We start from the raw sequence: 23,774 nt of genomic DNA, 5'->3' as shown, positions 1-23,774 counted from the left end.
GCTCCCATAGAAATGAATGGAGCTGCTTTAGACGCCGCTTATTCTGAACGTGTTTTACGTTCAGAATAAGCTAGCGTTTACTCAGTGTGAATTCACCCTTAAAGTGCGATGTGTTCATTTATTCAGACACACTGATCATTTTAATTCTCACAATACCCCATTTAATGCAGTGTGATGCCAAAATGCCCATCGTTATACCTCATTTACATCATCATTTCACACAATGCCCACGTGATTGTGCATCTGTTATGTCACAGTGCTGGAATATGTTGTTGCAAAGCCCACACTCATTGTGACATCAGAGCCCCATTGCAATGTCACAGTCAGTACCTAATTCTCCTGTTATAAAGTTGTTAGTTATAAGGAAAAAAAAAAAAAGAAAAAGTGGTCAGTGCTACCAAACAATATGAACAAGAAACTAAAGGTGCGAGTTGCCAAGTCTGCAATAGAAACGCAAACAAAATTGCAACATCATCCTACTAGAACCGAGAGCATTAGGGTATGTTCACACGGTGGAATTTGCATTCCGTGTGTGAACACTTCCACGCAGCTAGCCATGACGGGATGCCAGTGCAGTCGCAGCATTCCGCTCTGGAATGTGTCTAATCGGGAGGGAACCTCGCGCCGTGGAATCGTGGCAAGATAGGGCAGCTCACTTCTTTTTTCCACTACTAGCTAGCAGAAAAAAGAAGCGAGCGGCTGCCATTGAAGTCAAAGGGAGCCGTTTTTGGAGCTGAATTTTGAGGCGGAGTCATAATCCAGTCCAAAAAAACTCAGTAGGGATTAGTGGTTAGGGTATGTTCACACGGTTTATAAAAATACATAAAAATGAGGTTCTGTCATTGGCAGATGAGTTTATATGATATGAGCATGCATTTGTATAGTAGGCAAAGCAGAATGTGAGTGAAATGAATGTGTCTGTAATTCAAAGCCCAAAGAGAGTTGGGTTATTTTAACATAGGGTAGCTTTTGGACGGGCTTATAAAATTTGATCAAAATGCTATATACACTAGGAGTTGACAATAATGGCCTTGATGGTAGCAGAGTGCTGTTCTAACTTTTGTATTGCAGCCATGGCAATGTGCAACTGCATTTCTTGTTCATGTTTGGCACAGTTGACAGTTTGTGTTTTACATTAATGTCAATGGGAATGGACACAGAATCAGTCTATGACTGCTCTCCTTGATAGCTAAAGTCTGTTTCTGTCATCCTGTGAATGAAGACAGCAACGGACTTTAGTCTTAAGGGTGACCCCTGACTGCTATGACAGTTATCAACTTCTCACATAAGTTTATTTGGAAAATAACAAACCCAAAAAGTTAGCCACTTAGTAAATTCTAAAACATTTTATTTCAAAATAACTTATATTTTGCAATTTAATAGAACTTACCCATTCCCCTTTTATACAAATGCAGCAAATCTAACGTTTAGAGGACGAACATCTATAGCATTATGCATCCAGAGCCAGAATTTTCCCAGATATTTATATACAATTAAAATTTCAGTGCAACATATTTTAGAACAAAACTTAAGAACTCTGTACAGTTTTCCATGCACAAATTAAAGTGATTTTCCAAGAATAGAAACTAATGACTGATACTTAGGATAGGTCATTAATATCGGACAGATAAGGGGCCTGAAATCAGACCCCCACTAGTCCAAAATTGATTACCTATCTTGGAGATAGGCCAGCAATATGTATCATTGGACATCCCCTTTAAGAATGAATAGAAACTAATGTGTAAGGCAAAAATAAAACTGCCCACAAATTGGTCCAACCAAAATCAATGTTAAAATGATTGTCTATACAGCTTGAGGGGCTGGGTTAAAAAAATATGGTTATGATATGCAAACTTATTGCAAAAGCATTCAAGTGAAAATACAGTGATATAATTCACAGCCAAATTATACCAGTTCTGGGAAGGAAAGGTTAAAATAGTTCACTGGAAAAAAAAAATTGACAAAAGTCTCAGAGTGGGTTAAAAGGAAAAAACCAAAATGAATACCTCACTGATCCACCGCTTCTCTCACTCTGATGCTTCCTGTTCCCATTACACATGCAGAAAGTGACGACTCAGCCAAGGACTGGTTGGGTAACACTCGGCCAATCACTTGAGGAATCCAAGAAGGATCAGAGTGGGGCAGCGGGTGACGGGATTAAAACGAGAGGTAATACTGCACTCTCCATTCAGAAAATGGAGTCCATTCAATTCATTTTTACGACACTGCACAACCCCTTTAACAAGAGATTACAGCAATGTCATTTCAGAAAGACAGCTGGTACGACCTCATCATTGTCACCTACAGGTCATAGGCCACCAGACTGGATATAGGTCTGGATATAGGTTCATCATCCTGTGTCAGAGGACTCATAATTCACCGACAGTTCACCTTAAGGTTAAGGCCCCATATTGCAAAAACACAGCTTTTCTTGTTGCAGATTTTGTTGTGGTTTTTTGAGCCAAAGTGAGGAGTGGATTGGGCAGAAAGGAGAAGTACTGTATAAGAACTTCCTATATATTTCCCATTCCCTTTGTAGCCATTCTTGGCTTTGGCTCAAAAACAAAAAAACGCAGAAAAATCTGCAACAAAAAAAGCTGTGCTTCCACAACGTGGGGCCTTAGCCTAAAGCAGATTTCCACAATGGACATCCACATGTTGTTGCTCCAAGTATATAACAGACCTGAGTGTACTATAGAGGCTAGATAACTGTATCACAGTAGGTTCTGCCACCCAAGTGGTCCACCAGAGCTGAACACGTTCAGAATGGTAAACTCAACACACAAGAAAGCAATACCTTTTATGACGGACCAATTTTCACTATGAATAACCTCATAGTGAACCCCCTATACAGCAACGTCCATACTTACGTAAGTAAGAAAGCAGAAAAGTGGAAGTACTGCACTTATTCAGAAATGGCAAATGAACACACAATGTTCTATTCACCCACGGAAATAGTGAAAAACCCCTTTGAATATAAATACTTTCAGTGGTACAGATGCAGAGTATGAAAATATTTAGGTTTAGCAATTTTACAAGATGTTCTGTAGACACACTGCCTGTTGTCCTATTGTTCCAGGCCGCGAGGAGCAGCAGACTGGTGCCACAGATACCCAGGGGCCAATACATTATTTATAGTCAATGAACAAAATGTCAAAGGCAATTAAAATATTCACAAAGCAACCCATCGGAACAGTTTACGATTGTGTGTGGTTTTTGCTGGCAGTGAAGAAGATATTTTTGTTCTTTAAAATGCAGCGAGACTTCCATTGCGCCGAGAAGCCGTGCCCTCATTCATCTGCAGGTCCGTGTCACAAAGGTGACCCTCTTCGTCACCATTCAAGTGCTCATAAACGTTGTTAGACAGATTCCCGTTCAAGAGCCGCTCATCTTTCCGGAGGGAAACTGGCAGGTTGGATAGGGTCAAAGACACATCTTTGAAGGCATGCAGTAAAAATATTCCAATGATAATTGTGGTAAAACCACTGAAGGTGCCAATCATGTCATTGGCAGACATGTGCTGCCACTCCTTAAATAGAATTGCAGAGCAGGTAAGCACTGAGGTGGTGAAGAACACATAGTAAATAGGGGTCACCAAGGAGGTGTTAAATATGTCCAGAGCTCGGTTTAAGTAGTTAATCTGAGTGCTGACACACACAATAAGGCTGATCAAGAGGATCCAGGACAACGGATTCCTCAGGACAGGTTCTCCAGCAAATAGACCCTTAATAGCAATTCCCAATCCTTTAACGCATGAGACAGACAGTGCTCCGATCACAGAGCATATGGAGATATAAACCAGTATATTGGACTGGCCATGACTTGGTCCAACTACAAAGATTAGGATAAGTGAGACAATAACCACTCCTGTAGCAAAAAGCAAAAAACCTACAAAACAAACAAAAAGTGTAGTTAGTCAAGCAATCCTCATACAGCACATCTCGTACTTGTAGTGATCATGAAATTAGCACCTATAGGGACAAACATCTAAATTTGATACAACCAAGAGATCGGAAAACCTATCAGGGTTCAGATGGCTCAGGTCCCAGACCCATTTCAGGTTGAACAAGTTTGTACGTATAACACCTTAAATTGGCTTTAAATATAGTGTGTAATTTCTATCTCTCTAAGGCAATCACATCTGAAGTTTTGGCACAGTTAAAGTGAAAAATATTATACTCAGGGGTCTCTTCAGACCCTAAAATAGGCGGAGCTCCAGGGGAGGTGCTAAAGACAAACAAACAACAACAAAAAATACTCTCCTTCCCTCTCCTTTTGGGCTTCTTTGCAGCGCTTGTGCTTATGTGACAGTTAGTGGTACAATCACAGGCCTCAGCAGTGACCCTTGGAGCATGAAGTCACCAGGAGAGTGCCAGATGCTACTAAGATGCTTTTTTTTCCACCTTCCCTGGCCCTTCTCCTATTATACTCCAGGGTCTGAAGAGACCCCGGTGTATAGAGAGGTGGCCATTTCAGTTCACCTGAGACGACTCTCCATTTGTTTGGTTTTGTAGAAAACAAAACAAAATAACAAAATGCAACAATTTGGAATATTTGGGTCGGAGCCGGCTTGGTATCAATGGGTTCGCATGGCAAAGGGGGAAAAATAAGATAATGTGCATCTTCAAGGAATTTGGCCAACTGTAGAACTCACTTCTATTACAATGAATGCAGCATGCTATCTCACTGCCTTCAGTTTATGTAAAACAACTAATTATACTTGAAGTAATGGCCACCTTAAGAAAACTATACAGTAGTATGTACACTTTAAGTATATGACACTACCCAAACACGGTACCTGGATCAGCTAACTTGATGGACATCTGATTTAAGTTTTCTATCTCCTCTTCCTGAGGGGCGTGGATGACCATCACTGTTGAGCCCAAGATACTCAGCAAGCATCCAATTTTGCCGTGAAGGTTTAGCTTCTCACTCAGGAAATATGAAGACAGGATGGCGCTGAAATATAAACAGTAATGTCAAATCAGGGGTGTAGCTATAGGGGGTGACGAGGTAGCAGTCACTATTGGGCTCTGGACACTGAGGGGAGCCCCCAAAATTCTTTCGGCCACATACAATACAGTACAGCTTCCAGTTATGACAAGAGGCTCAATGACAACTAGATTATACAGAATTTCTTACTCATGACACTGGAGAAACAGAAGTGACTGTTTGCATGTAATATCTGTAACAGCCAAGCCACCACGTGCGCTGATAGAAAGCAGTAACTGGAGAGTTAGATTGCGTGAAAGAGGTTAGCCAACAAAATAACATCACCTATACCCAGGTCAGGTAATAAATGTATGATCGCTAGAGTCCCTGCCTCCCCATTCCAGAGCAATCTGAATAGCACATTGGTCAAACATGTGCCTCGCAACTTCATTATACTACTACATATACTACATTAACTACATTATATGTATATTGGACTGGGGAAAATTACTATGCACTGGACTTTGTTATACCCGTCATTTTAAATATACAGATATAGAAAATTTATGTCTGCCAAGGAAGTTGGTGGAGTTCTCATCTACCTTCATATAGATGTCTGTAGATCAAGGGACCAGTCACATAGCCATGTTTGTTCTAAAAATGGGGGAGGGGGACTTCTGGATGTCTGGCCCTTCCTTGGGCCTGAGGACTGTTTTTTCCCACCCACTTGCAATTCTTGTACTTGGAGGTTAATAAGAGCACTACAGACTGTAATGCTCCAATTAACCCCCAAGTGAAAGAATTACAAGGTGGGTGGGGAAAAAACCACAGTCCTCAAGCCCAAGGAAGGGCCAGACAGACATCAAAAACCCCGCCTCCTCCAACACCCCCTCCCCCAGCACCCCAACCCTTCCCCAGCACTACAAACCCCCCCCCCCCCCCCCATCATCATAAATCTCGTATTTATCCCCTAGAGGTTAAATACTTGAAAAATCACAATTTCTTCTGCAGAAGCTTACCTGCTTCTGCTCTTCAGCCTGCGCAGCGGTCTTGTGAGACCGCGTAGGACGCAGGCACACGTCGGGTGCGGGCCTGATTACGTGGCCACGTCACCCGGCGTGTGGGGAGGAGTGGAGGGAGGAGGGGGCATGGCGGAGCAGAGGGAGGAGGGGCGGGGCAGAGCAGGCAGGGAGACCTGCTCTCTGCGAAGGGTGAGGGGCGGCCGCTGGAGCAGCGCTGCGCCCAGCAGGGCTGCCCCAATCCACCGCTCACTTTCCTTGTACATCTGCAGCCCGCACAAAAGTCTCAAACTTTGTCTCTAAAGTTTAGGGACAAAGTTTGAGACTTTTGTGCGGGCCGCAGATATGCCTGTAAAGGGCCGCATGTTTGACATGCCTGGTCTGGGGAATGCGACTGTTACAAAGATCAGGATTTATTCTGAGCCACATTTAGAGTTGGGAAATCTTTCCCCTCTAATATGGACATTAGGCATCCACCTCACACAAGTTGCCTTCTTCTAAATCAGCACTGTAAGATTATAGATTGGACTTAAAATGGACTTGAGACTTTTTCAATCGACTGGGTTTAAAAATTTCTTCAGGAACTAAGATGGTCTTTATTTTAAATGCAAAATAAATGGATTTCTGTACTCAAGGTAAAATCCTTTTCTCATTGTATTCACTGGGGGACACAGCACCATGGGTAGAGGTCCGGCCAGTTGAAGGCTCACACTAGGAATAACAAGAGATGTGGGCTCCGTCTGTGGGATATACCCTCTCCACAGACCCTGTCATAGTCAGTTTGTACATCAGAAGTAGAACAGAGACACCAACAAGAAACAAAGGTGGGATTTGTGTCCCCAAATGAATACAACGAGAAAAGTATTTTACTGAAAGTACAAGAATCCATTTTTGTCACTTATTTCATTGGGGGGGACAGCGCTATGGGATGTCCTAAAGTAAGGGTGGGAATTACACATCCATGCGGGCAACCTAGCGCACAGCTGCTTGCAGAACCTTTACGACCCAGGCTGGCATCTGCAGAGGCAACAGAATGGATCTGGTAGAAGTTGGTAAAAGTGTAGACTGAGTACAGATGGCAGCCTTGCTGACCTAGGTGGTGGACGCATGATGCCGATGCCTGATGCTCTCATGGAATGAGCCGTCACACAGAGAAGCAGCGGCCTCCCACTGAGTCTATTGGCCTTCATTATAGCAGAGCGTATCTATCTAGAAATGGAATCCTGGCAAGGGCCCTCAGGGAGAACAAACAAGGTGTTTAAATAGACTCGGATCGCCTCGGAGCACAGTGGGCTAATATAAAACAGTAGACATCTGGCCACCATAGTTAAACACCCGGCATCCACCGTACTAGTACAGCGATGTCAGGAAGGGGTTAAGAGTAGAAATTTCCATTATCTCGCTTATTTCATTGTGGGACTCAGTACTATGAGTATGGGCCCAGCCACTAGGAGGCTGACACGAGGGATAACAAAAGATGTTGATTCTGCCTCTGGGCTATACACTCTCCACAGACAATCTATGTAGTCTGCAACAGAAGCACCAGTATTTTGCACTGCATAGCAATGCATTAGCATTGTAATGCATTGTATTAGTGATCAGATTCCCTGGGGTTCAAGACGAAAAAAAACGAAAATCAAAAAATGCCCCTAATGTGATAGGGCTTCTTTTTGAAATGTATAAAGAAAGTCAATACAATGCATTGTTATTCTAAATTAAGATTAATGTAACAATAAAGCTTTATGAGCAGATTACCTGACTAATACACTTAAAGCTCCTAAAGGGGTCACAAGCGTCGCCGGCGCAAAGGCATATGCAGCAAAATTTGCCACTTCCCCTGCTCCCACTGGAATAGAAACAGAAAAACACAAGTGTAAGTGGTACAACAATGACAAAAGTGTATAGACTGTTAGAGAGCTGTGATGCAAGTAAACATATAAGGGGCTGCAGTCATTTGTTGCTTTCTTGATATACCTACTTGAGAGAAGTCCTGCCCACCACAGCCATTCTTTCAGATACGCATGACCACCTTGACCTAGAGCAAATAGAAAACCAGAAAACATAACATTAGGTTTAAAAGGATTGTCCATGTGTGTACTATTTTCTGTAAGTATCTTTAGGATAAGTTTTCAACAGCAAATTGTCAAGGGTCCAGTCAATAAGCTGTTTGCAGCAGGCACGGCCAGTAGTGCCTCTAGCACAGCCCTTGTACAAAGTGTAGCAGCCAATGAAGGCACTGAAAATTCAGTCCCATTCAAGGGAAACTTTGAACAAACATTTAACACAGATTTGAGACTTCTACAATAAAATGGTATGTCAGGAGTGGAATAGATATAGCAGAAGCTTTTGGCTTTTTTCAGGGTGAGGATGAGTGGACTGTAAAGTTTTACAAAAAATTTTTGTGAGGAATTCTTGAAAGAAAAAAATAAATAAATAAAGCAAACAAACATTTGCCTTCATGATTCACTCTATCTGAACCCCCCAGACAGATATCTAAACCGGTGTGTATAATACTAGAAGCTCAGTTATAGGCTGTATAAGGTGGCCATGTACATTAGACTTAGGTGGACCAAACCTGATGTTTCCAGTAGCACTGGGTACCCATCTATAGTGTATAAAATGCTTGACAAGCAATGCTTGTGTATGGGAAGTTTGCTAGGAATAACTTCTTGGCCAACAGCAAAAAAAGGACCCTGCACAACTGTACTGGCAGCCTTCAGGCACCGGACGTTACAGCAGTGGACAGGGAGCGAAGCAGCTCTCCTCAAATTCAAGTAATAGAAGCATACCTGCAGTCCCATCCACTTTATAACAGTGGTGCCAGAAAATAGCAGCTACTCTCCTATTACTTGGATAGGACTAGAGATGCTTTCGCTCTCCAGTCATTGCTGTACCTTTCAGTGCCTAGAAACTGCTGGTGCAGCGAATCTGTGTGGGGTCCTGGTATTGGACCCTCGCAGATCAGATGCTAATGACCTAAGCCTATGGATGGAGTCTGTCTCTGTTCCCATTGACACCAATGTAAATGTGACGGACACTATCTTCTGTCATGTTGGTTTACTTTTGTAATGGAAGAAAAAGTTGACTGTCTGTGTCCATTCTCTTAACAGTTAAAGTCTGTTGCTGTCATCTATGATGGAAGACAGCAACAGACATTAACAACAGTAGTGTGAACCCAGCTTTAGATTTATTGTGGGCTTATTTACAACAAGGAGCAGGCCCTTAGTGTAGCATTGTTCCTTAAAATCGTTAGAAAATAAAATTGCACGCAAACATGCGTGAATAAAACAGCAAATAAACAAATGTAAAAAATTGTAACCGATGGCATTATTTTTTACAATATACAAAGTAAGTAGGTTTCAAGGCTGGTATCCTATAGAGTTAAGGAGTTTTTCCAGAAAGTCACTGATTTTGTTGATACAGTTACATGGTGACAACTGAGCTTACTGGCTCCACAAATGAAGAAAAGGCAGGGCAAGCTTGTCTGGTGAAAAGCAGACCCATTACATACCTGCTCTCATAGATCCCTTTCTTGCCAGCCGCAGCAGACCTTTCTTCTTCAGTATGAAGCTGCCACCAATAAAAATACTTGAGCTAATCGCCAGGATGAGCCCAATATAAAAGTCATATTTTCCTTTGTCTTGACCCATCTTGAAGTGCTGTTAGTCTACCCACATCAAACTGAGATACATGGATATTCGCTCACGTTAACTTCTTGCCATGAATTTTCTGTTATATCTGTAAGGGAAAGCAGTAAAAAATATGAGTTCTGAATTTCAAGGACTTATAAAAGGTAATGTGACAGTGAATGTGAACACAAATAAACAGAATACATAACAAGAGCAATTGTCCAACACAGCTATATCCTTCTATGTAAAACATTTAGAAGTTAATGGAAGTGACCATTGACAAGCAATTTCTTATCTATCACACTGACGACCTTGTATACTCAGCCAATGACTGGTGAAGACCATTACTACCACAGTTCGGGCTGTAACTGGTAACCAAGTATTGATCACAAAAATAGTGCCTGCAGCAGTGAGATACTTACTACCTTGAAGAAGAATTGGCAAGGGACATCAAAAAACCACAGGATCCTATCCACACATACTTTTCTTAGGAAAAAATGCCGTAAGATAAAATGTCTCACCATAACCTTGCAGCACTGAAGTCCTAGGTTCAAATCCAGCCAAGGACATCTGCAAGGAGTTTGTATGTTTTTCACTGTGCTTGTGTGGGTTCCCTCCTACACTCCAAATACATACTGATAGGGAATGTAGATTATGAATCACTGTCCCTTACAAGGCTCACAATGTCTGCAATGGACTGTTTGTATAAAGCTTTACAATAAAAATAAATAAAATATTCATACACTAGGCCTTAAGCTAGGGCTTACACTCTGGTTGTGCAAGATTGCACTGACAACAGTTGTCATGTTACACAGTAACGTGCAGGTCAAGAGAGGATACAGTCAGAAAAAAAATAGACCAATGCAATTTTGTTATTTTCCAACTGTAACTACGTATACGTTTTTTCATTAGATATATTTTAACCTAGCCTAAATAATGGAATACAATCTACAGACCCTAGTAGCTTCATTCTGGGATTGCCAAAATCATGGATGACAAGTGTGTTTTAAGATTTTATTATGACTATTAAATATGATTTATTCTAATGGTGATGTGACATATCTGCTAGGGTTGAATTTCTTTAAATGTAAAATGAGGAAAGAAGCAATTCAAATTTCTAATTTATTTTTTTAAGCGTACCTCCAGTTATAAACAACTTTTCATAAATAAATAGTAGAGGTGAAACTTTATAATATATCTCATTAAAGAAAGATGTTTTCTTCTTCACTTTTTAGGCAGTTACCATATATACTTGAGAATAAGCCGACCCCCCAAATTTTACCACAAAAAACGGGGAAAACTTATTTACTCGAGTATAAGTCGAGGGGGGGGGGGGGGAGAAATACTTGACATTCTGTTTGTGCTCATGTTAATCCTAGTCAGCTTCAGGCCTATATGGTAATATCCCAGATGTCACGTGGTCTGGAATATTACCATATAGTTCCAAAGCCTGTGGTAGTAGTAATAGCCTGTTACTGCTAGCACAGGCTTTGGGCCTGTACGGCAACAGGCTATTACTACTACCACAGGCTTTGGGCCTATATGGTACTGATAGCACAGGTTTTGAGCCTATTTGGTAATATCCCAGACCACGTGACGTCTGGGATATTACCATATAGGCCCGAAGCTGGGTAGGATTAACATCGGATCCCGGAGAGGTGAGTAAAAGTGTTTATTATTTTCTCTCACCACCCCTGGGGCTCTGATTATTATGCTCGGGGGCCTGAAAAGACCCCCGAGTATAATAATAGCGGCAGTGGGATCGCAGCAATCCTTGGATTCTTTGGGGATGTGGAGGAGATGTAAGAGAGTACCCATTTGACCACATCATCTGAGAGGTCGAATGTTAAGAAACTGCTGCCGGATGTCTGCTACATAAAACTCAGCTCCTGGGTCCGCACCATGTTTACAGACCTGACACACCTCAACAGCATATGCCAGGAAGGGGTAAATGCAGCCAGAGAGTCCACACCCATAAGTGTCCTCTACAGTATTTACACTGACATATCTGTTTAAACATCAACCACTAAAGTTAGATAAGATCCCTGCAGTAGGATGAAGTAAATCAATGAGTTCCAGACTGTACCTGGCAACAAGAACTCGTGTGTACTCACTTAGACTACAAGAATCCCACAAGATATTATAGATTAGCATTATACAGAGTGTTCTATCAATAGATATGTACAAGTGTTTACAAGCCTGATAAAAGGTTTTACACAATGCAGGAGCGTAGGATTTCCAGAAAAGGGCTTGTTGCATAAGTTGAGACGTAGTTCATGAGGAAAAACCTCAAAGTACACGGCAATGTATGAACAGCAGGCGGATAATATTCAGCCAGGCTCCTAGCACTATGTATTAGACAAGCTGTGTGAAGCATCCAGCTCATTCTTCACATTTCACAATCCCTAGGGAGAGGTCCATACAAGGAACTACAGCGCGGACTTCCTTCTGAAAAAATATTCACAGACCATGGAATCTCTTCAGGTGACCACCCAAAATTGCCTTAATTTGTAGTCTTCTTGGGGATGGTCTTCTCATAGATGATATCCAATATGCTTCATATATAGTAAAACCAAAAATTGTTCTCATCTGATTTGGGCAAGGAATGGTCATCTCAGGGCTATTTCACACGTGAATAGGATGTGGCGGAATTTGGTCCAGAAAAAAAAACATTTCAGGAATTAGGAAGCGGTTTTTGGAGCGTCTTTTTTTTTTTTTTTTGTAAAAGCCGCCTCAAAAAACGCCAGGTGGTTTTTCCCTCCAGCACAGCAAATGGACTTTTTTTTGGCAAAAACCACGTCGCAGTTTTTGTGGCAAAAACCGCAACGCGGTCTTGTGGCAAAAACCGCAATACAGTTTTGTGGCAAAAACCGCAACGCGGTTTTCCGCCTTCCATTCACTTGTATTGATTTCCTGAGGTGGAATCCACCTCAAGAAAGGGCAGCTCGCTTCTTTTTCCTGCCAGCGGGAACAAACCGCTAGCGGTCTACATAGAGCTCTATTGTGAGGGGGCGGATTTTGAGGAGGATTCCGTGCCAAAATCTGCCCCCTCTTGCCCCATGTGAACGGGGCCTCAAAAGGCTGCATCTGCTTATGCCCACCAAGCTTTGATACAAAGTAAGCCTCACAACCTTATGTCTGTGTGCACACACAAAGCATTGGCATTATGAGGGATCACGCATTGCATTTTCTATAAAATGCCAAGCGACTCTTCAAGTAATGAGGGAAACAAGTTAGTTTGTCTTACAAGTAACGTATTTTTGAAACAACGACCTGGAGTTGATGTAAAAAAAAAAAAAAAAAAAGCTGGCGTTTAAAGGAGAATCAATCAAATATATTATTATAAGTGGATCAACTTTCTCTTTAAGCTCCATATTTTCCTATGCAATTGTGTCGCACTGATGAACATGGCCATAAAATATGTTAATAATACTGGTAATAATAGCAGCTCTCCACTTCCGCCATATGACATACTGTAGTAGGTTTATCTGCCCCTTTCAATCTTCCTCCTTCACCACAATTTTAAAAAACGCTCTCCAAATTGATATTGTTTGGTCTGTTATAAAGATACTTGATAGAAACTGAAGCAAAGGCAATCTTTTTACCACTGGCTGTAACGGACTTCCTTCTGGTCCTCAGTTGCATCATGTGACCAACAATCAGACTCTCCAAAAAACACAGAATCACATGTGAGGACAGGAAAGGTCTTATTTCATTCCTTGTAAAGCCTTGATGTGAGCCCCATAGGAATGAATATAAAATGCAACGCTCCTGGCCACACACAAGATGTCAGATAGAGAGTCTGTATGAACTTTTGAGGGAGGGTTTCTTCCAGAACTGTTTCTATTCCCAGGGACAATACAATACATGCAATGCTTGTAATGAATTCTTCAGTAAAAGACAAGGTCTCCCATTAATAGAGCGTCCATGGACAGTGACATTTCAATAACCACTAGGATCAGGAGAAACTGAGAGAATGAACCAAGTACAATAGGTGAAACATTATCCCATTGACCTCGCAGGATCTATGAGCAGAGCGTGCTGTTAATATGCTTAGTCAGTAACATGATAAACTAGCTAGAGGCCAGTAACAGGCAAGGAAGGGAGGAGATATTGGGCCATCTCACGTCATATACAGGACGTGAAGACATAAAAAGAACCAGATTCTATTAAATGGAATGTCTTTAATCAATATTAATAGAATAGGAAACTACAGATAGTCCAGAAATAAGGACCTTACGGACAGTAAGAGAGAGCGGTGCAGCAGAGCAGACAAAGACCAGAATCACGACACTCACATATGTTCTCAATGCCTGGATGTCTCCTATGACACTAGATAATTATGAAGAACTGCCTGCTGGAGGAGAAGCCTCTTCCCCAGGGAGAGCCCCAATGAGGCGGCTGGCTAATTAATGCAGCGCTCCCTTGCCACTATGGCTATTACCACATGCCTCAGATTAACAGTCTACATGCCACTAAATTGTTTTCCATTCATTTATAGGCCAATAATTACACTGAATGGAAAGTGCTTATTTCTGGATCAGCAGACATGACACCATGTAGCATCCTCTCAATAGCAGCAGCATGGTATATTCTTATGCAGTTTACCTCTAACACTAGGGTTGATAGCATGCACTCATATACAGGATAGGCCCAGGATTTTCTTGTGGGCAGACATGTCAGGAAATACATCAAAGTGATTCATGCAACCTCAACCATAAAGAAGCAAAATCCTAACAGGCTCCATCATTACACACAGCTATAATGTACGCTGAAATGCTCACAGATTTAAAATAAGCCCGAAATGCTGAGAATTGTCCTAGGTGTATCTAAGTGTCTCCCCTCCTCATTCTAATGAAACATTAAAGGACCATTCTGGGGATTCTTATTATAGTATAAGCAAAGTGACACAGTACTCCGCACTGGAGCCCCTTCTTTTCAGCAATCAATGGGGGTGTCAGAACTTTGACCCTTGACAATCAAAAATTCTGACACACCAAAGGTTTTACAAAACAAGTTACCTTTTAATAGACATGTTAGGCAAACACATCCACGAAAGTCTGGAGGAAAAAAAAACAACAAAAACATTCAGCACCTTATCATCACTATTCAGACATCTTCATCTCTGGAAATCTAATGATGGGATATCTCGTATTCTTTACCAAACATTAACCAAGGGAGACATGCTGTACCCACTGAAGAGTCGCTCTCTATAGAGTACTAAGCCCCATGGTGTGTCTCAAGGAAGAAATGATGGATCTGGTAATGAGATCCTTGTTGAACAATCAGTGATGATGCGTCCATTAGTCTACTAAACTCCACACAGTCACATTTTGCTGCACTATTCTCACGCTCATAAATTCTTCAAAGGAAATTGGTGGTGAATCCACAGGACAGACTCTACTGATGTGTCAATGACCGGCACTCCCTTTAAGAATAGTGAATAATGAGGGATAATTCTGTTTAGATTTCTATCCTCTAGATCTCTCTGCTATAAGAAAATGACAAGGGAGAGTGTAAACCACGACTATAAGAATGTCCAGAAAGCCGCAGACTGTTCATTACAGGAGTTATCCACCTTATCGTAACTGATCGCCTATCCTTAAAGGGGTTGTCCCATTATGGACACTTTTCCCTTAATAACAGGACAGGGGATAAGTGTCTGATCGCCGAACACTTCTATTCATAGAGCTCCACTCACTTCTATAGGGCTGCGGGAGAGGACAGATAGAGCTCCGGCCACACAAGGGCACTGGTACTCCACTGACAAAGAGGCTTTCGGGGGACTTTCGGTCCCCTGTCCTCCTGATCACTGGGGAACCCCACGATTGGGAACACATCCCCTGTGAATAAGAGGACTGTCCATAACCTGACAAGCCATCATTTTCTGTCTCTTGTGACACCCCTATAAGCTCCTGCAGGCAGGGCCCTCACTCTATGATTAGTAGTGCTGTGGAAGATGTCAGCGCTACATAAATAAACATGTATTATTACTACTACTAGATCTTCGGGGGTCCAACTATTGGGGTACGTGAATTTAAGCCTAAGGCGCACACTCGAGTACCGATAACTAATGTAAACAATTCTGGGACCTGCGTGGCCACTGAAAGAGCCGATCTCTAGGTATCCCTATAGCAGGGCTCCTATGTATATGGATAGATAGTGCACTACGCTACTGTGACCGCAGAAACTTGGCTGACATAAGGACACGAGTGACATAAGACTGCGCGTTACCTGCCTCCTGCTCCGATCCCGTCCCTCACTCGCCTTCCAGCCGGCGGGGTCACTATCTCCATGGGTCCACTGCTGGCAGCTCCCAAGTCCGGCCCTGACGTCACTCCGGCTCCACCAGCTTCCTGCTTCCGCCGCTGCACAAGGCTAGCGAGGACACGTGACAAGGCATGTGATAGGTTCTTTCAACTAACTTTATCAATAGCGGAGACAGAATGTAGGGTAGGGGTTCTCGTACAGCACTGTACTAGCCTAGCTTAGCGATAATAGCTACTAATGCACCAGAACAGCAGGCTGCATAGACTATAGCAAGCGGCTATTACCGCGCCAATGTCGCGATTATGAAGCAATGCTCGTTTTGTGTAGATGTTATATTCCTGGAGCCGAGGCAGCGCCACCTACTGGATCTACGACACATGTCTGTTTAGCTGGTACTGACCACTGTTGAGTGAAAACTGTAGACTTCTTTATGTAAAAAACAAAAAAACAAAACCTGCAGAATAAAAAGTGATGCGTTTATGCTGTGGTCTTTTCTGTAGTGATTCGCTGCATGTGGCCAGGGCCTAATAGGCCGGAAACGCTGCAATTTGCCTACAGCTGAAATGCCGCAGGAAAAATCGCGCTGTTTTACAGTGCAGGCAAAGTGGATGGGATTCAAGTAAATCCCATGCCCACTTTGTGGTAAAAACAATTTACGCGCAAAATTAATACCGAGCACCTCTTGGATACTCTACAGTCCTCTCTGTCCCCCATCTCCTCAATCTCCTGTCCCAATCTGGCCACCAGTCACTATAATGAAACCCTTAAAAGTGCATTGGATGAGGTGGCTCCCCCCACCTCTCGAAAAATTTGACACAGGAGGCAGCAACCCTGGCACACACCACAGACACATTTTCTTCAGCGGTGCTCTAGGTGTGCTGAACATCTGTGGAGAAAATCATGTTCACCTGCAGATTTTCTCCACTTCAAATTTATGCTTCAAACATATAGTTCTGCCCTTTACCTCGCCAAACAAGCCTATTTCAGCGCTCTCATCTCTTCTCTCTCTTGTAACCCTAAGGCTGAGGCCCCACGTTGTGGAAACGCAGCTTTTTTTGTTGCAGATTTTGTTGCATTTTTTTGAGCTACAAGAATGGCTACAAAAGGAGTGGGAACTCTATAAAAAAAGTTCTTATACTTCTCCCTTCTGCTCAATCTACTCCTGACTTTGGCTCAAAAAAACCGCAACAAAATCTGCAACAAAAAAAGCTGTGTTTCCACAACATGGGGCCCAACCTTAAAGGCTATTTGAAATTTTTGACTCCCAAGGTGCAGGCACCATTCACAGACTTTAGTACAGTTGACCTGGCCACTTATTTCCATGACAAAATTGATAAGACCATCCAGGAAATAACTGCGCAATCCCCAGGTGGAATTGATTCCCTCACCAACCGCACTTCAGACTGTACATTCTTATCTTTTGAGTCTGTTACAAAAGAGGAAGTATCTTAGCTACTTTCTTCATCTCGCTCTACGACCTGCAGTAGTGACCCTTTCCCTTCACACCTTCTCCATTCTCTGTCGCCTGCTGTCACGACTTACCTTACTAAAATATTTAACCTCTCTCCGTCTTCTGGAATTTTCCCATCCTCTTTCAAACATGTTGTCATAACCCTGCTTTTAAAAAAAATACCCCCTTGACCCGTCCTGTGCTGCTAACTACCTGTCTCTAACCTCCCCTTCATCTCCAAAATCTTGGAACGCTTAGTCTATTCTCATTTAGTCTGCTATCTCTCTTCATGACCCCTTAAAATCTGGCTTCCGCACGCTACTGAAATGGCACTCACAAAAGTCTCTCATGATCTGACAGCTAAATCCAATGGTGACTTTTCTCTTCTTACTCTTCTGGATCTCTCTGCAGCATTTGACACTGTTGACCATCAACACCTCCTCACAATGTTCCGCTCAGTCGGCATCAAGGACAACACGCTCTCCTGGTTCTACTCTTATCTTTCTGATTGCACTTTCAGTGTATCATTTGCAGGCTCTGTTTCTTCCCTTTGCCGTTAGGGTTTCCCAGGGCTCCACCCTAGGCCCCTTAATCTTCTCTTTCTACACAGCCCCCATTGGACAAACCATCACCAGATTTGTCTTCTGGTACCATTTTTATGCTGACGACACCTTATTATACACATATTCCCGTGACATCACCCCTGCACTAATACAAGACATCAGTGACTGTCTCTTTGCTGTATCAAATATCATGTCTTCGCTGTATTTGAAACTAAATCTCTCAAAGACTGAACTACTACTGTTTCCACCATCTAATAGAGCTGTCCCTGATATATCCATTACAGTCTATGGCCTTACTATAACTCCTAGGCAGCACACCCGCTGCCTTGGGGTTGTGTTTGACTCAGATCTTTCCTTCACCCCAATATCCAGTCACTCGCAGGCTCATGTCATCTCCACCTCAAAAACATCTCCAGTATACGCCCTTTCCTTACCAGAGATACGTTAAAGAAACTTATTGTTACCCTGATTCACTCTTGCCTTGACTACTGTAAGGGAGCGTTCACACTACCGTCGGTGTCCGACATGTAGTGTCCGCTCCTAGTGTCCGCTCCAAATCTGTCACGGACACTAGGAGCGGACACTAGATGTGTCCGTGACACCTGTCATTCACTTGAATGGGCATCGGGTGCGTTCTTTTGCACTCTGTGCCCGTCCTTTCCTGTCCGCAAGTGAAGATGTCCGACTTCACAAGCAGACAGAAAAACCCTGCATGCAGGGTTCCTCTGTCCGCTTGAGAAGTCGGACATCTTCTCTTGCGGACAGGGAAGGACGGGCACGGAGTGCAAAAGAACGCACCCGATGCCCATTCAAGTGAATGACAGGTGTCACGGACACATCTAGTGTCCGCTCCTAGTGTCCGTGACAGATTTTGAGCGGACACTAGGAGCGGACACTACATGTCGGACACCAACGGTAGTGTGAACGCCCCCTAACTCCTTACTAAATGGTCTTCCCCTAAACTCTCTCCTCTACAATCTATTCTGAATGCAGCAGCCAGGCTCATCTATCAGTGTAGACGCTACAGCGATGCCTCCGATCTGTGCCAGTCACTACATTGGCTGCCTATTCATTAAAGAATACAATATAAACTTATCACCCTTATCCACAAGGCTCTCCATAATGCTGCACCTCCATACATTTCCTCCCTCATCTCTGTCTATCCCCCGATCCTTGCTCTCCATTCACTCAATGACCTAAGACTTAAAGGGGTATTCCCATGTACATAATTATTTTTAAATTTGTAGATAACTAAAAGTTAAACATTTTTGCAAATATAAGTAATTAAATATTTTGCAGAGTTTTAAAGATTTTCTCTAAATATCCTGTGGTCACAGTCTTGTGATCTTCATCAGTTGCCAATGAATACGACTATGAATGCAGGAACTTTCTAAGGTCAGAAAATCAGCTATGATGTCCTTATTGTGGTCGGGATATCTTCTTATACATTTAGTGTCCCTTTATGATCACTGAGCTACAATAAGAAGATTATGGCTGGGTTTTTGACAAGTCCCAGACCATAGAAAGTTTCTGCATTGTGGTTGTATTCATTGGCAACCGATCAAGACAACAAACTGTCACTACTAAGATGATTAGAGGAAATCTTTAAAACACTGTAGAATTTTTAATTACTTATATTTGCAAAACTTTAACTTTTAATTATCTACAAATATAGATATGATTATGCTGATGGGAATACCCCTTTAATATTCTCTATTATTAGAACCTCCCACTCTTGTATACAAGACTTCTCTCGAGTTGCACCACTTCTCTGGAATGCTCTATCCCGGACAATCAGATTCTACAGCTTCAAGCGCAAACTAAAGACACATCTTTTCAGACAGGCCTATTACAATTCCTAATGTAAACCATTCCATAGTTAGAATTCCTAAAACAAACCCTCCTCTATTCACGCCCCCATATTACCCCACAGGATATTATAGCGTTTCAGACTAACTTAATATGTCTAGGCACCATCTGCATGTTAAAGGACACAATTGGTGACGGCTCATACAGTTTTAGGATTATGTAATGACAGTAACCTATATTACAAAACTGTCTGATGACTATATAAGCAATGCTACCTCTGATGCCGCCCCTGCTACCTCTTGTGTCACCCCCTCTTCCTCATAGATTGTAAGCTCTCGCGAGCAGGGCCCTCAGTCACATTGTGTGAAGTGACTTTTTTGTAATGTATCTTTTTTTGTCTGTACTGGAACCCTACAAATTGTACAGTGCTGCAGAATATGGTGGTGCTCTATAAATAAAATGTATTATTATATTACAGGTATTGAAATTTTTTAATATTATTATTAGAAATAAGCCATGTGCTGTTTATTTTTCAATGTGATACAATAGTATATTATAACTCATATTGTAATTTTTCTCCCCATCTATATAGGATTTACAACAGTGAATTAGTTTATAATAGTGGAGAGTGGCCAATTTCCATTTTATGTTTCTTTTGACCCTCATTAACCCCTTCCCGACATTCGCCGTAATAGTACGGCGCTGCAGGGAAGGGCTTCCCGCAAACCGCCGTACTATTACTGCGGATGCATGGTGCGCACACAGAAACTGTGTGCGCACCATGCACAGCGGGTGTCAGCCGTAATACACGGCTGACAATGCCCTGTAACACCCGCGGTCGGAACCGGGTCCGATCGCGGGTGTTAACCCCTGAGATGCCGGCGATCAACATGACCACCGGCACCTCCGGGGTTTCGTTACAAAATGTTGCCGATCAGCACCCCCCCGCGCCGGTTTCGGGGGGTGCCGATGTTCGTAGGGGGAAGCCCGGGGTCTGATCAGTGACCCCGGGTCTGCCCCATCACTTACCCCGTCCTCGCACCTGGCTGATCCTGCCGTAAATGAAGCTGTCAGCCTGTGCGTCTACACAGGCTGACAGCTTCCTATACAATGCAATACTCGTGTAACACGTGTATTGCAGTGTATATGTAGTGAAGCAGTGATCAGCCGATCACTGCTTCAATTCCCCATGGGGACAGAAAAAAAAAGTTAGAAAAAAGTAAAAATAAAAAAGTTTAAATAAGTTTAAAATAAAATAGAAATAAATAAAGCCCCAAAAATCCCATTTTCCCCATATAAAATGTTTTATTATGTAAAATAAAGAAAAATAGAAAAAAACATTACATATTTGGTATCGCCACGTCCGTAATAACCTGAACAATAAAATTAAAACATTATTTAACCCGAACGGCAAACGGCGTAAAAAAAAAAACGTAGAAAACCGCACAAAATAATGATTATTCACCACCTTTCCCTTACAAAATGTTCAATAAAAAGTAATCAAATGATCAGATGAAAACCAAAATGGTACCAATAAAAAGAAGAGGTGTTCCCGCAAAAAATAAGCCCTCAACCAGCTCTGTCTAGCGAAAAATAAAAATGTTATGCCTTTCAGAAGATGGCGATGCAAAAATAATGATTTTTTTCCCTAAATTGAATTTTATTCTGCACAAATAGCAAAGCATTAAAAAATAATATAAATGAGATATCGCCGTAACCGTACCGACCCGCAGAATAAAGGTAACATGTTACTTATGCTGTACGCTGCACGGGAAAAAAAATAAATGCTAAAAAGCAATGCCAGAATTGATGTTTCCTTTTACATCCCACCCAGAAAGAGTTAATAAAATGTAGTCAATAAGTTACAGGCCCCAAAATGGTGGCATTGAGAAGCAAATCTAATACCGCAAACACCAAGCCCTCATATGGCCACATTGCCAGAAGATAAAAATAAAAATCTAGCTTGTACAATGTGAAGACAAAAACCCCAAAAGTCGCCAAATCATTAGGACATAAGTGGCTGCGACTAGAAGGAAATGTGTAAGCGGTGCGAGTGTTTTCAGGGGACCCCCATATTTAGAGCTTATGAGGGATAATACAGCAGCGCTGATCCCCCAGAATGCCCCTCTTCCCCATCTGTGTCATAGGAGCTAGTGGGAAAATAAAATAGGATTTGGTGTACCCAATTTACTCCGCACAGCTTACACATTCACTTTGGGGTTACTAATGCTCACTACATCACTTGATAAATTCTTTGTGGGGTGCGGTTTTCAAAATGGGGTCACTTTCTAGAGGTTTCCACTGTTTTGACACCTCAAGGGCTTTGTAAATGCGACATGGCTGCTGAAACTTATCGCAGCCAGATCTGCCCTCTAAAAGCTCTTTGACGCGCGTTCCCTTCTGCGTCTCACTGTGCGTCCATATATTAGTTTACACCCACAAGTGGGGTACTATGGTAGTCGGGAGAACTTGCCTAACAAATTGTGGGATGCATTTTCTCCTTTAACCCCTTGTGAATGTGCAAATTCTAGGGCTAAACGAAAATATTAGTAAAATAAATTCAAATTTGAAAATTTCACCTCCATTTTGTATTAATTCCTGTTAAGCACTTATAGGGTTAAACTACTAGGTATATGTTGTTTTGGCTTATTTAAGGGGTGCAGTTTTGAAAATGGGGTGATTTATGGGGGGCTTTAATACAAGGGTCTTTCAAAACGCCTTCATAACTGGATTAGGCCCTTTAAAAAATGGGTTTTGGAAATTTCTTGAAAATTTTGAATATTGTTGTTTCACTTGTAAATCTTATAATGTCCGTAAAAATTAAAAGGGCGCCTAAAGTTTGATGCCGACATAAAGCAGAGATCTGGGACATGAGATTTATGATATAATTTTGGCGGTCTGACTATCTGTATGTAATGTACATCATTTCAAACTTTATAAAATGCATATTTTTCAAAATTTCCACCAAATTTCCAATTTTTTCATAATTAAACACAAAACATATCAACCAAAATTTACCACTAACATGAAGTACAATGTGTTACGAAAAAACAATCTTAAAATCACTTTGGTAAGTTAAAGCGTTCCAAAGTTATTGCCACATAAAGTGACATGTCAGTTTTGAAAAATTGAGCTTGGTCAGGAAGTCAAAAGGTGCCATCGGCGGGAAGGGGTTAATTCCTACGGTCAGTGTGATAATAGGGATTATAACTCATACTGGCTATTCTCTTATCTATATGATATACAACAGTGTAAGTTTATTACAGCATACTCCTGATAGACTTACTCATAGGGCGATGATCATTTTTTCCTGGGAACTTTCTCATTTATATCTGCTATATCAGACACAGCTGATCAGCACTATTACACTGCCACAGTCTGTCCATCTCCTTTAGGAGACACTTACACAGTGGAAAATTAAGAGAAATTATATAAGTAGTACTCTGTAATTTATATCAGTAGGCTCTGTCTTAGAACGTGCAGTACATATACTGTATAGAGAAGTACTGAATGAATTGTCGTGAATAAAACACTCGTCCTTTTTTTCTCTGCTCAATTCCCCATAGGTTACTTAGATACGTGTAATTTGAGTCATGTGACAGTCCATCTTAAGGCTGATAAAGCAGAATTTTCAGAGTGAAAGATAGTTAAACAATGAGGAGGGGACAAAGGGAAGCAGCCTCATAAGAGGAGAAAGAAGTTACAAAATGTAGTAAAGTTTAACTCAATGTATTAACAACACCATGGTACAGAATGTTGTCCCAGGTCCTTCCACGACCATTCAGTGGCTTCTTTGTTACAATATCATGCTTCACCAAGTCAGTAACTGGTCACACACTGGTTGCCTGGGGCATGCAGCCTGATATCCCTATTGAAAACTGTGTGAAAGCTGACTGTGGTATTCCTTACATTTACGCACAAAAGTAAGAATAAAATAAAACTGAAGTACATTTATTTATTTTCGAAACAATACGGGTAATAATAGAGTTACAAGTGATACATTAAGCAAGTATTTTATTTCATTTATAAATACATTACATTATTATTAATAAATAAATGCATATTAGCATAAATTATCTCAGGTCAGTCATATACTCCAGTA

The 23,774-nt window shown here is 41.8% G+C and overlaps 1 protein-coding gene across 3 annotated transcripts; it reads right to left on the bottom strand.

The window, feature by feature from the left end:
• Window positions 1-1,351: 1,351 nt before the first annotated feature.
• Window positions 1,352-16,005, bottom strand: NIPA2 (NIPA magnesium transporter 2). 3 transcript variants are annotated; one of them, XM_075265258.1, is made up of 7 exons: window positions 15,815-16,005; window positions 14,602-14,640; window positions 9,463-9,689; window positions 7,930-7,986; window positions 7,707-7,797; window positions 4,799-4,959; window positions 1,352-3,888 (listed from the first exon to the last, which is right to left on the bottom strand). In XM_075265258.1, exons 3-7 carry the CDS (start codon window positions 9,599-9,601, stop codon window positions 3,248-3,250), a joined length of 1,089 nt encoding a protein of 362 aa, XP_075121359.1. In that variant the 5' UTR covers window positions 9,602-9,689; window positions 14,602-14,640; window positions 15,815-16,005; the 3' UTR covers window positions 1,352-3,247. The 3 variants fall into 3 exon arrangements, with proteins under 3 accessions (XP_075121359.1, XP_075121357.1, XP_075121360.1); XM_075265256.1 differs by lacking the exon at window positions 14,602-14,640; XM_075265259.1 differs by lacking the exon at window positions 14,602-14,640 and having other exon boundaries at window positions 9,463-9,680.
• Between the last annotated feature and the right edge of the window lie 7,769 nt (window positions 16,006-23,774).

This window comes from Leptodactylus fuscus, chromosome 2 (genome assembly GCF_031893055.1).
Source record: "Leptodactylus fuscus isolate aLepFus1 chromosome 2, aLepFus1.hap2, whole genome shotgun sequence".
Lineage (NCBI taxonomy): Eukaryota > Metazoa > Chordata > Amphibia > Anura > Leptodactylidae > Leptodactylus > Leptodactylus fuscus.
This window is presented reverse-complemented; position numbering and strand designations above follow the sequence as displayed.

What these genes read in the sequence shown, in the direction of transcription:
- NIPA2 (XM_075265258.1), bottom strand. Translation starts at nt 9,601, where the DNA reads ATGGGTCAAGACAAAGGAAAATATGACTTTTATATTGGGCTCATCCTG. An exon ending in GTGGGCAGGACTTCTCTCAA is followed by an intron (nt 7,798 to 7,929) that starts GTAGGTATATCA and finishes TTTCTATTCCAG; the next exon opens with TGGGAGCAGGGGAAGTGGCA. An exon ending in CATCAAGTTAGCTGATCCAG is followed by an intron (nt 3,889 to 4,798) that starts GTACCGTGTTTG and finishes TTTGTTTTGTAG; the next exon opens with GTTTTTTGCTTTTTGCTACA.